Source organism: Peromyscus eremicus, chromosome 17 (assembly GCF_949786415.1).
Source record: "Peromyscus eremicus chromosome 17, PerEre_H2_v1, whole genome shotgun sequence".
NCBI classification, from domain to species: Eukaryota; Metazoa; Chordata; class Mammalia; order Rodentia; family Cricetidae; genus Peromyscus; species Peromyscus eremicus.
In genome coordinates, this window is record NC_081433.1 from 31,825,831 (window position 1) to 31,837,893 (window position 12,063).

General features: G+C 40.5%; 1 protein-coding gene across 2 annotated transcripts in view; it reads left to right on the forward strand.

The window, feature by feature from the left end:
- The window catches only part of Slc7a2 (solute carrier family 7 member 2), a 55,912-nt gene that overhangs the window by 40,089 nt on the left and 3,760 nt on the right, over positions 1-12,063 (forward strand). Inside the window, exons 5-11 of one of the 2 annotated variants that reach the window (XM_059244655.1) lie at positions 1,628-1,761; positions 2,713-2,942; positions 5,241-5,380; positions 5,594-5,730; positions 8,236-8,338; positions 9,634-9,839; positions 11,096-11,262. In XM_059244655.1, the coding sequence (XP_059100638.1) occupies positions 1,628-1,761; positions 2,713-2,942; positions 5,241-5,380; positions 5,594-5,730; positions 8,236-8,338; positions 9,634-9,839; positions 11,096-11,262 (1,117 nt within the window). The remainder of the gene's footprint in view (positions 1-1,627; positions 1,762-2,712; positions 2,943-5,240; positions 5,381-5,593; positions 5,731-8,235; positions 8,339-9,633; positions 9,840-11,095; positions 11,263-12,063) is intronic. The other variant, XM_059244654.1, reaches the window with a different exon arrangement.

A 12,063-nucleotide genomic window follows, 5' to 3' on the forward strand; every position in this document is an offset into this window, starting at 1 on the left:
TTCTCCTTTGGGACCATCAGTTTCATGGTTTGCATGCTTTCAGACTTTTAAGGATTTTGGAAGCCACATGGTGTTGCATGCCTTTAATCCCAGCATTTGGGGGGCAGAGGCAGGCAGATCTCTGAGTTTGAGACCAGCCGGGTCTATAGAGTAAGTCTCAGGACAGCTGGAGCTACACAGAGAAACCCTGTCCTGAAAAAATTTCTTTTCTTTTTGGGAGCCTGTCTTAGTTAGAGTTTCTACTGCTGTGAGGACACACCATGAGCACAGCAACTCTTATAAAGGAAAACATTTATTAGAGTGGCTTACAGTTTAAGAGGTTTAGTACACCATCATCATTGCTGGACATGGCAGCATGCCGGCAGCCATAGTGCTGGAGAAGAAGCTACATCTTGATCCCACAGGCAGCAGGAAGTGGTCTGAGACACTGTGCTTGGCTTTCTCCAGCAAGGCCACACTTCCCACTCACTTGGGGGCCATTTTATTTTTATTAGTAGTATTACTTTCATAAGCAGAAAAAAGATTACAGAAGTATCTATTATATGGTGTAAGGTGTATATACATATTTTTTAATTTATATATGTCATTTATAGTCATCCTGATAGGGGAAAGATAGTATCTACTGGTCTTATAGTTTTTAATATATGGTAACGTATTAAACTTTCAGGATGATTGATCAAGCCAATGAGATTCTGTTCTAACTTTTTCAACTATATTCTAAGTAAATTTTGGGTTTTTTTTTCAGTTTTTTTAATTTTATTTATTCAGTGTTTATCTGTGTGTTTGTGTCTGTGTGTGTTTGTGTGTCTCTGTATCTGTGTCTGTGTGTGTGTGTATGTCTCTGTGTGTCTGCGTAACTGAGATAAGTGGGTAGATGTCAGAAGACAGTGTGCAAGAGTCGATTGTCTTCTTCCAAGATATTGTTCTGGTTCTGGGGATCAAGCGCTGGTTGTCGGGCTTGGTGACAAGTGCTTCTACATTGTCACCGATTTACATCACTGTAAATTTACATCACAATTTAAATTGCATCACTGGCCTCTAGATGAATTTTAAAGATGTACAGTCTGCCTTTCTTTTTGTTTCATGTGTTAAAAATTGATTCTTTACAGGTGGTCGGGGGAGAGAAAGTTTCTTACCTTTATTGTAGAGCGTGGCTCACATATGAGATCTCTGATGTCAAAATCCTGCTTGCCTGTGTGCTCCATCCAGCACATGTCTGTGTAGATCAGCACAGTGGTGCTCACAGAAGGCCGAGGCAAGAGGATTGACAGAAGTTTAAGTCTAGCCTGAGCTATATCGCAGGTTCCAGGCCAGTGTGGGCTCATAGTCACACACACACACACACACACACACACACACACACACACACACACACACACACTTGGTCTTGGCCTTCTGTATTTGCTGTTGAATAGCCTGTCGTTGGATGTCAGTGACGTAGAGCATCATTGTGAGGGAGTCTACCACGTTCTCCAGAACAAAATGACAGAATACAGTTTGGGTCTTATATACATTAGCTCCAAAGAGCCAATGAGCAACAACAGTCTTCCAAGGATGCGGTTTGGGAGAAATCACCAGAAGGTACAGTTTCTGTGAAGTGGCTGATTGTGTCTGTTCTTTTCTCCAGAGAACCACCTTCTGAGAACGGAACAAGCATCTATGGGGCGGGGGGCTTTATGCCCTATGGCTTCACCGGAACTTTGGCTGGTGCAGCAACTTGCTTTTATGCCTTTGTGGGCTTTGACTGCATTGCAACAACTGGTAAGGGCGGTGTCTCCTCGATAGTTAGAAGCATAGGGTACCACAGGGGTAGGTAGCTACAGGTACAGCAGAGGGTCAAGGAGAGAGGATGAGACGTGGGGTGGGAAGGGTACCAACTCCAGATCCACCCACGGCCCACACTGCATCTGGTACAAAAGCCACTTGGTGAAACTCTCAGAGCATTGGTGTCTGTCCTGTCCAGAGCAGCACCTACCCTGAGGATATTACGACAACCACCTAAGACAACACATCTGGCTGATCGGATGAGGAATCTTAAATGATGCTCACAATTCCTTAACCTTTTAACTAAAAGTTCTGTGCCTTCCAGAATGGTCATTGTCTTAAATTGTCTCGTCATTCACCAGGCAAAAATACTATACCACTTCTTTTCTCTTTATCCCAAGTGACAAAATACTCATCCTGGCATCTTTCAAGCTTTCCAGGTGCATAGCCTGGTAATTCACTCACGTATCTGGGGAGCTTCAAATGTTAATCTTGTAAGAAGGATATTCTGATTTTTTTTATAGAAACTAAAGTTTCATATAAATAGATAAAATAAATTTGTTTGAAGCCTTGCAGTTCAAAAGCTTACAAAATACCAGTGTGGCTGTTTCCCACATCAACTGCCATTCTAGGCCTAAGCACTTAAGAAGGGCTCACGGGTCGCCCCCCCCCACCCCCCGACTTTTTGCAAGTAAGAAACTGACTTGTATATTCCGTTCTCTTCTCCCTCTGATAGTGGGATCATTTTTTGTTAATACCAAAGTATCCTGAAGAAGAGAAAGGAAATTTCACATGAAATAGATAGAACCCACTAAGAATGTAGAAGGGAAAAAAACGTGGTAGAATGACCATGGAGGCCGGGGGTGAAGGGTGCTTTGATCCACAGGAAGTTCCTAAGCTGTTTGACCATTAACTAACCCTGCAAACCTTCTGTTTGTGTTTCCTTAGGTGAAGAGGTCCGGAATCCCCAAAAAGCTATTCCCATCGGAATAGTGACTTCCTTACTGGTTTGCTTTATGGCCTATTTTGGGGTTTCTGCAGCTTTAACGCTTATGATGCCTTACTACCTCCTGGATGAGAAGAGCCCCCTTCCTGTAGCATTTGAATATGTTGGCTGGGGTCCCGCCAAATACGTGGTTGCTGCAGGCTCCCTCTGCGCCTTGTCAACAAGGTACATGGTACTGTCTGTGGGGCTGGGTCTCCCAGGGGTCTTGCAAAGTGTAGTCAATGTCTTCAAATTTGCTTTAGTGGGTTTTAAGGATAGCTCTGTGGTAGAATGCGTGACTAGCATTCTGGAGGCCCTAGGTCAGTACCCTAGCCACTGGTACCACAAGATGGATTTTGTATATTCTAAAAATACCCTAACATGAGGAATGCATTATACAACTATGCACTCAATGAATAATTTGCCCAGAACCTCCTTCTAAAAATCTTGAGTGATTCCAAAAGAAGAAAAAGCGACCATCATCAGCTAAGCCAGTTTTTTTTTCTTCACGATAATGGTGGTCTAAGCTACAATAGTAATATGCATAACACTGGGACACCCACATACCTGTGTCACACATTATCACATATTACGTTAGATACCTTTGGGGTGTTCGTGCTACTGCCATCAGTATTGTTCACATTGTTTCAGTTAGAGACCATACACAGACTTCACCCTTGGGACGATTCTCTGTAAAGCAACAGTGTGTCTGGGACCAGAAGCCATACGCCTGTCATTTTTTTAAACGGAAGTGTGCTTCTGACTGTGACATACTGAACCTTTTTTCCTTAGAGCACTGACCAGAGTGGATTTATTCAAGAGACAGAAATTACCATTCTGAAATTACCAGTGGACGTTATTTATTTATAGGAAAGGAAAAGGGAATTTGACTGTCAAATGTTCAGATTTCCAGGAGCTCCTCATTTAATATGTTACAGCTCAGATTTCCAAAGCCTCTCATATGATCCAAAGCAACACATTTTGTTCTAGTTCTTACTACACTACAGAGTAGAACATTCTCACAAAGAGAAAAGCTTTTTGCCTGAGAATTCCTTTTTTAAATTGAAAACAATTTTCACAATTCTGAAACTAGACATTTTTCTCAATATATTATTTATCAACGTGACTTTTATTTTTCTTCTTTCAAATGTGCTTTTAGTTTCTAGTGTCCTGGTCCCAATAATACTAATCAAGTTTAGGAATTCTCAGTCATCTGCTGTTGGTGAGGTTTATTATGAAGAATTTTGAATAGTTTGAAGTCCAAACTTTGAAGATACTGTGCCAGCATGATTTTCAAAGCCTGTGGCTACATCAACTATTGATGCACAGCCTACTACTGTGGTTGGTCCTTGCACATATATAATTTGGATTTTTGGAAACTTTTGCTGTCAACTTTAGAAAAAAAGTTTCTCAGTTTACTGTGTTGGGTTGGCATTGTACAGAAACCAACAGCTACATTGGACTAGAAATGTTAAACTTATTTTTTTCCATTTGTGCAAGGGTAACACACTGAATTAAATATGTATGTTATCATCTGTGCAGATTTGATGACAGAAACTAATAAAATATTCTCTAAATAATGGGGTAAAAAAGAAAAAGAAAATAGTTGTTTTTGGAGACAAGGTCTTGCTGTGTAGCCACAGTTAGCCTGATTCTCGCTGTGAAGACCAGGCTAGCCTCAAAATTCAGCCATCTTCTGCCTCAGCTTCCCAACTGATAGAGTTTCAGGCATGAGCCACCATGCCCAGCCAAAAATAAATAAATAAATAAGCTTTTAAAATCAAATATTTTACCTCTTTTTCTTAGTTATTTTCACAGCTGAATCATATGTAGAATGACACAATAGTAAACATAAATAATTGAATTTACCTTAAGCAAAAATTGTCCATTAAACCTCACCGTTACTAACACTTAATTGTAGCTCCTTCTATGTACTAAATCTATAATATGTTGTTTTTTAAGCCATTGTTTACCTTGATAATTTGGATGCTTGGAACTATTACTTGTATCAAAGATCAAGCTAGGGGTTGCAAAATCATGGTAATATGAAAAATACATAATCACTGTATAAGTGGGTGACTTACTGTGACATAAAATTGATTAATCTTTTTTAATGACCCATTAATTTGGGAATTTTGCTTTCTGAATTGTTAACACTAAAACATCTTGGTGTTTCATCCTTCATTTTATTTTGCAAAGTCTAATTCACTTTTAATTAAATTCACATTTAATCATGGATACAAACAAATGACTTGTGATATTGTTTTCAGTCTTATAATTTGTTTGGGCAGATATTTGCAAGAGTAATGAGTAACACAATGGCCGTTATTGGCAGATGTGTTTAAATGCCCAGTTATATTGCACTGTAAGCCTATGTGAGTCCTTGGTCCCAGCTGCCATGCTGAGTGTTATACAATCACTGTGTTTCTCTTCTGGGTGTGATCATGCATGACTGTGTTTGCCATACTGCATGTCTTTGCTTTTTACTCAGTCTTCTTGGATCCATTTTCCCAATGCCTCGTGTAATCTATGCTATGGCGGAGGATGGGTTGCTTTTCAAATGTCTAGCTCAAATCAATTCCAAAACGAAGACACCAATAATTGCTACTTTGTCATCGGGTGCAGTGGCAGGTGAGAGAGTTGACTTTTACTAAGAAAAGGGGGATCGTTTTTCATCCAGAACTCTGGAAAATGTGGAGTTAGGTGGTTTTCTGTTTTGATTAACATAAGGTTCAATAACTTTGTGACTTTCCTATTTTGATATTTTGACTTCTTTGTGTACCTGTATGTACCCTGGTAGAGTGATACTCAACTCACGTTGGATTATGAATTTTTCTGTTCTAGTCTTCTGGGTTCTATGTTCCCCTTACCCCGCATTCTGTTTGCCATGGCCCGGGATGGCTTACTGTTTAGATTTCTTGCGAGAGTGAGTAAGAGGCAGTCACCCGTTGCTGCCACGTTGACCGCGGGGGTCATTTCTGGTAAGCTTTACAAACCCGGGGTTTCTCCATCATTGGACTAAAACGTGCTGTGCGCATGCGTGGACTTAAAAAGGGTCTGCATGCTGTGCATGTAAGTTAAGAACAAAATCATGGGTAAATTAGTGTGTGAATCTTGGGATTAACATCTGACAATTACGGTGATGGTGAAACACTGAAATTCATTCATAACTAATCACTGGGGATTCTGTGTTTTTACTATAACCATTCGGGCATCTAACCAATGTGCAAAGAGTTAATGACGCTCCACTATGTATTAGGTATCACTCTTCTAACTGGTGAATAAGCACATAGAGTTATAATTTGGGCACAGAAAAAATTCTAAGTTGAACCATTGCTTAATATTGGAAGTACTAATTTTAAAATAATGATTGCAGGACTTTTGAAAAACTAAACTTTACCAACTCTTAGTCTACCGTAAGAAAAGAAATGCCAGAGATAATCTGAAGTTGGTTGTTGACCTCACTGCCCAGAGTGAAGTGGGTTGCCCAGCAGGGTTAGACTTGCACCTTCTCAGCCCCCATTAGGAACCCAATTGTCCTTCAGTAGTTTGGACATGTGGGTTTTGCTTTTAGAATACAGATTGCCTACACTTTGGCATGCTATGGTGTCCATGTTAACTACCTCTGGCCAGGTTCTTAGAGCATGCAGGAGTTTCCAGGGATGGTATAGACTGAGACAATAGTCTTAAGGGTCCCGACACAGAAAGAAGAGAAAGACTGTAGTGAACTTTATAACTAAGTGAATTGAAACTATCTCAGGAGTAGATGTTCGAATAAAAACTCTGACTTTGTTAAGACTCTAATGTGCTGGGAAGTTGGGATCAAGAATGTTTTATTACCTAGCCAGTTGGTTTTTCTTTCAGGTCAAGAAACATTTGTCTAAGTAGTTTTCACCTGGCATGCATCTTCTAAATCTGACACTTGAGATGTATGTGAGAAGGTCAAATCATTTTTCTCAGGCTTAAATTTCTGCCCTCATAAAATGATTTTTCTAGGTCAGTGGTTATCCACCTGTGGGTTGCAATCCTTTTGGGGTTGCATATCAGATATCCTGCATGTCAGAAATTTATATTACCAGTAGCAAAATTATAGTTGTGAAGGAGCAACAAAATAACTTAATGGTTGGGGGGGTCAGTCTAACATGAGGAACTGTACATGAGGTCAGCACATTAGGAAGGTTGAGAACCACTGTTCATCATAATGGTAAAGATGAGCCATGTCATAAATACTTCTCCACAAAGTAAAAATCTTTCCCATTAATAATTTTACTTTGAATGTAGAATTTTAAAGATAATTTAACTTTTCCTTCATTTAGGAAGAATGGAATTTAACATTATAATAAGACAGTTAATGGTGGAATGTTTTCTAAAATATTGTATATTTTACATTCTCACACCCAAATTTGCAGATTTTTCCATTTGGATTGGAGAGTTTATATGAATAATTAGTATTTGGCTACCTGTGGTCATCACAAGCATGCTAAAAGTTTAATAATCTATCATATAATTATACTAGTAATGAGATGTTTGCAGAGTGAGGCATGTGGTGCATATTCAGAGAGAAGATGTAATATTGTGGGGTTGTAAGGATAGGAAAGCTCTGCTCGTATCTATCCATTGTAACTTTCTTAAGTCAACCTGTCTATAAGACAGGAATAATCCTATCAAGGAAGACCATGGGAAGTTGCTGGATTTGGTAAAAATAAGTAAGTAAACAAATAAATAGTCAAATACTGTCCATTTTATGTAACTAAAATGGAAGTAATTTCCTCTGCCTGCTAGGGTCATTGATGGAAGATAAAGTGAGGTCATAGACTATAAAACTTGTAAAGAAGTCTAGGACACCATATAAATTGAATGTGGTGTTATTTGTTTACTAAGATAGGGAGTAGTATGTGGTAAGTTCAGGTAATATAAGGTATTTTTATTTTTTAAGATTATTGAGATTTCGTGTACAGGATCGTAAGCTGATCTTTCCCATCTAATCAGTCTTCCAGAATGTGTGGCTTTAATTTGATTGGAGTTTACTCTACATCCCAAAACGTCATTTTATTGAAAAATACGTATTATTTTTGTAAAGACTACTTAAAATGTTCGGACTTGCATATGACTTGATACAGATAGAATTTAAAGTGATTATATAATTTGTTATGCAGAAAACTGCTATTTCCTAGCAGTGTTTCTTTACCTTCCAAGACCTCAAAAGGCAGTATTCTGTTACTTAATATTTTCACACTTGGTCAAGCCAAGTATGTCTTAAATAATCGTACCAGATGTATTTAGTGTTTCCTAAAGAGCTGGGGGCTTTGAAGTGTTAGTGTTATCAGTTTATATGGCCCAGAGACCATCTTACGATGTTGGGATGTTGATCTGTCATTGGTACCCAAAGAGAAAAGTGTCAGTCAGCTGTCCCTGACTGAGTGACCGACTGTAAGACATGTCCTCGGAGGCCTTCGGCTTTACCTTTCTTGTCTGTTTCCCAATAGCTGTGATGGCTTTCCTTTTTGACCTGAAGGCTCTTGTGGACATGATGTCCATCGGCACCCTCATGGCCTACTCTCTGGTTGCAGCCTGTGTGCTCATCCTCAGGTGAGGAGTCTCTGTGGGTTCTGAAGGGTGTGTGCCCGGTGGGATACAGGGAGTAGAGACAGGAAGGACTACAAAGAGCGGGTGTTTCACCAAAGTGGGAGGCCGTGGCCATTAAAGCAGTAAGACGGAGTACGGGAAGCAGACTTGGCTTTTAGCAAAAAGTCAAGGTTAGTTTGACCCTTACTGATAGCTGGTCCCAGTCTACAAGGCAGTTTATTAAAATGTGTGGAGATACATAAACGTGTTGTGTTTTTGGAACTGTAAATACTAGCAGACTGACAAATAGAGCCCTATTCTTGTCTACTATACAACACTGCCTTTGTTATATTAGCAATATATCCTGAGTATTTTTCCAAGTCAATAAATGTATATCTACCAAATATGTATGTACTTCCCAGTACTTTTGGCATTAATAATTTAGTGCTAAGGTTTTTCCTAAAGACCTTATCATGGAGACACCAACAAATAGATGTAAATGATGCTCACAGAAAAGGTAGAATTTGTTTAAATAACATTACAGATTTACATTAAGAAATAATGAATGTTGATGTCTGCATACGTTCCTAGATGAACTTGTACCAAAATGCTAACGGTGATTAAGTTAATGGTGCTATGGGTCGTTGTGTCTTCCTTCTGTATTCCTTTGTGCATTTTCCTTAGTAGATGCATTTCTTTACGGGGAGGGGCGGGGCGTTTCTGAAATAAGCAAGGGCTGCGGGTACTAGGACATGAAGCAGGTGATACACTGAGGGGTTGTAGCGGAATGGGAACAAATAACAGAGGAAAATGGTGCCCGTGGCGTAGTTAGGTGGCCAAGTAGCTGAGTGAGCATCTTTGGGTGAAGCTAGATGAATCGGGTTAGAAACAAGGAAACATGGGCAGAGAGACGACTCTGATGGCACCCTTTGAATACCAAGCCCAGGAGACTCTGCCTTCCATAGCTGGTGGCTGTTTCTGTGCCGTTTTCATGAATCCTGATTCCAGTGGGCACCGGAAGCTTCGGGTAGCATCCTGTCACTGTCATTGCTTCACCTTTAATCTTAACTTTACTTTTTGGCATCTCCTGTACAACTCTCTGACTCCACGGCAGTGAGGGGGACTTCGGAGTTGCTGTGGGTATTTGATGGAAGAGGTTTGTACCCTGCCTTAGCTGGGCACACTGTGAGTTCAAGTTACGAGACGTGTTGCCTGACTGCACACACTGTGACTTTGTAAAGCATCTCACCAAAGAGTTTAAGGTGGCAATTTCACGTGGGCCAATGAGAGTAAAGACGCCGATATTTATTTGGGGATAGGTACCAACCTGGCCTGTGTTATGAGCAACCCAAATACACCCCTGAGAAGGAAATTCTGGAATCGTGTACCTGTGCGACGTCAAAAAGCGAGTCCCAGGTCACCATGATACAAGGACAGGGTTTCAGCATCCGAACCCTCTTCAACCCTTCTGCCCTGCCCACACGACAGTCGGCTTCCCTCGTGAGCTTCCTGGTGGGATTCCTGGGTAAGTTCTCACTACAGATGTTTAAAGGTCCAATAGATGTGGGTGTGTAGAACCAGTGCTTGTGGGAGGGAAAGGACAAGGTCTCACATTGCCTGGGATATGTTAGCCAACTTGAGACATGAAATTTGACCTACAGAGGTCCTGGTATATTATGTAGGAAGATTTATGAGCTGGAGAGAAGGCTCTGTGGGTAAGCACATGCTGCACAAATGTGAGGCTCTGAGTGGAGATTTCCAAAACCCATGTGAAGCCGGGTGAGGAAGTACATGCCTGTGATCCCAGTGTGACTGTGGCATGGTGGGAGTTAGAAAGAGAATTTCCCAGTAGCTTTCTGTACACAGTGACAAATAAGGGACTCTGCCTCAAACAAGGTAGAAAGTGGCAACCAACCTCCAAGGCTATCTGTTGACCTCCACATGCATGCTATGACACACATTTCCACAGTCTCACACATGCCCACAAAAGCAAGGGATTCCTACAGTAAGAGTGGCAGAATTATACACTGGCACACTCCATTAGCTCAAGGTGCTCCCTGTGTTGAAGAATCAGGCCAAGTAACAGAACTGAAACCTAATGGTATTGGGAAGCAGTATAGGAAAGATTTGTTTGCTCAACTGGTTACCTAATCTTCTTTGTGTTTAGTGACATCTACTGGGTATTATCTGTGTGCCAAACACTGTTCTGGGCACTTGGGGTAGCAAGACAAACTCTTGCCCTTGGAGATTGTACAATAAGACCATGGCAAACTAGGGAAGAACAAGTTTCTCTGAGAGCAGATAGGAGGGGCTTTTATTACATACTTGATGATCAGAAGAAGCCTGACATCATTGCCTGGAATTGGAAGATTCAGATCATGTGATATTACTTGTTTACATTAACAAATAATCTTTATAAATAGCTTAAATACGTAAATGCTCCATTCTTCATTTGAGAAAAAAAAATGGAAGCCACACACCACCGAAAACATCCTATCCATATAGACTGAGGATAGGAAATGAGGAGTCACATGGCAGACAAAGCAGGATGTTAGTGGCAAATGGGAAGGCTGGCTTCTAAAAAGACAGAAATGAGAACATGTCCATGCTTCCTAGATGGGTGAAGTGCACTGTCTCTTTTTCACAATAGAAAAGAAGTGAGGGGTCTGTGTGCAAAGTAGATTATAAAGAGCTTGATGCTGTGCCAGGATAGACCACTAGGTCTGAGAAACATGAGGAAAGGACGTGTGCTGAGTCTGCCTTGTGTACTGACCCCCACAGCCTTTCTCATCTTGGGCATGAGTATTCTAACCACGCATGGAGTCCAGGCCATTGCCAGACTGGAAGCCTGGAGCCTGGCTCTTCTCGCCCTGTTTCTTGTTCTCTGCACGGCCGTCATTCTGACCATTTGGAGGCAGCCACAGAATCAGCAGAAAGTAGCCTTCATGGTATGTGAAATAGTAATTAGAAATCCTAATTATTATATATACACTTCCTCTGTGTGTTTTCTGTGTTTAATTTTTCTAAACAAAAGCAATCAATGGACAAGACTGTCAAAATTCTTTGATGAATTCCTTTTAGTCACAGTACATGAGTTATCTTACTCCCTTCTCAAAAACTTGAGGATGCATACGTACATACATACATACATACATGCATACATACAGTCAATGAATAATTTTTTGTGTTGAACAGTCTACAGTATCAGAAAAATAATTCCTGAGATTCTGGGTTTAATCCTCAGCACTGAAAATTAATAATTAAATTAAGATGAAAAGAAATAAAGAAAGGAAGATAATTTGGGGATTTTATTTTCAGAAATGTGAAGCCCTCTTGTGAGGACTTATTCCCACCAAGTGCCTTTACCTTCAAACTGAATTATCCCACCCCACTGGAGCTAAGAGCTAGGAGCAGGCTTGGGTATATCCTCCAGGATGCTACATGTATCCAGAGTTCCAGAAGCACTCCCTGTTGATGGCCAAAAGAGACCACTAGACTCTGAGCTACACGGATGCCTAAGCCCTGTGGTATCTTGATGATAACCTGCAGATGTGACTGTGTTTCTTTCAGCTCCAGCATGTAATGTCAACAGTGATTTTCCTTTCACTAGTTTCTACAGGGATGGCATTTATTCAGGTTCTCTTTTTTTGAGACGTAAGCTTAGTGACACAGTATGAGTATATGTCAGTTATTGACATGTCCTGGACGTTACTTGGAGAACGTGCTTCTACAGTAGCACTGTATTCAAA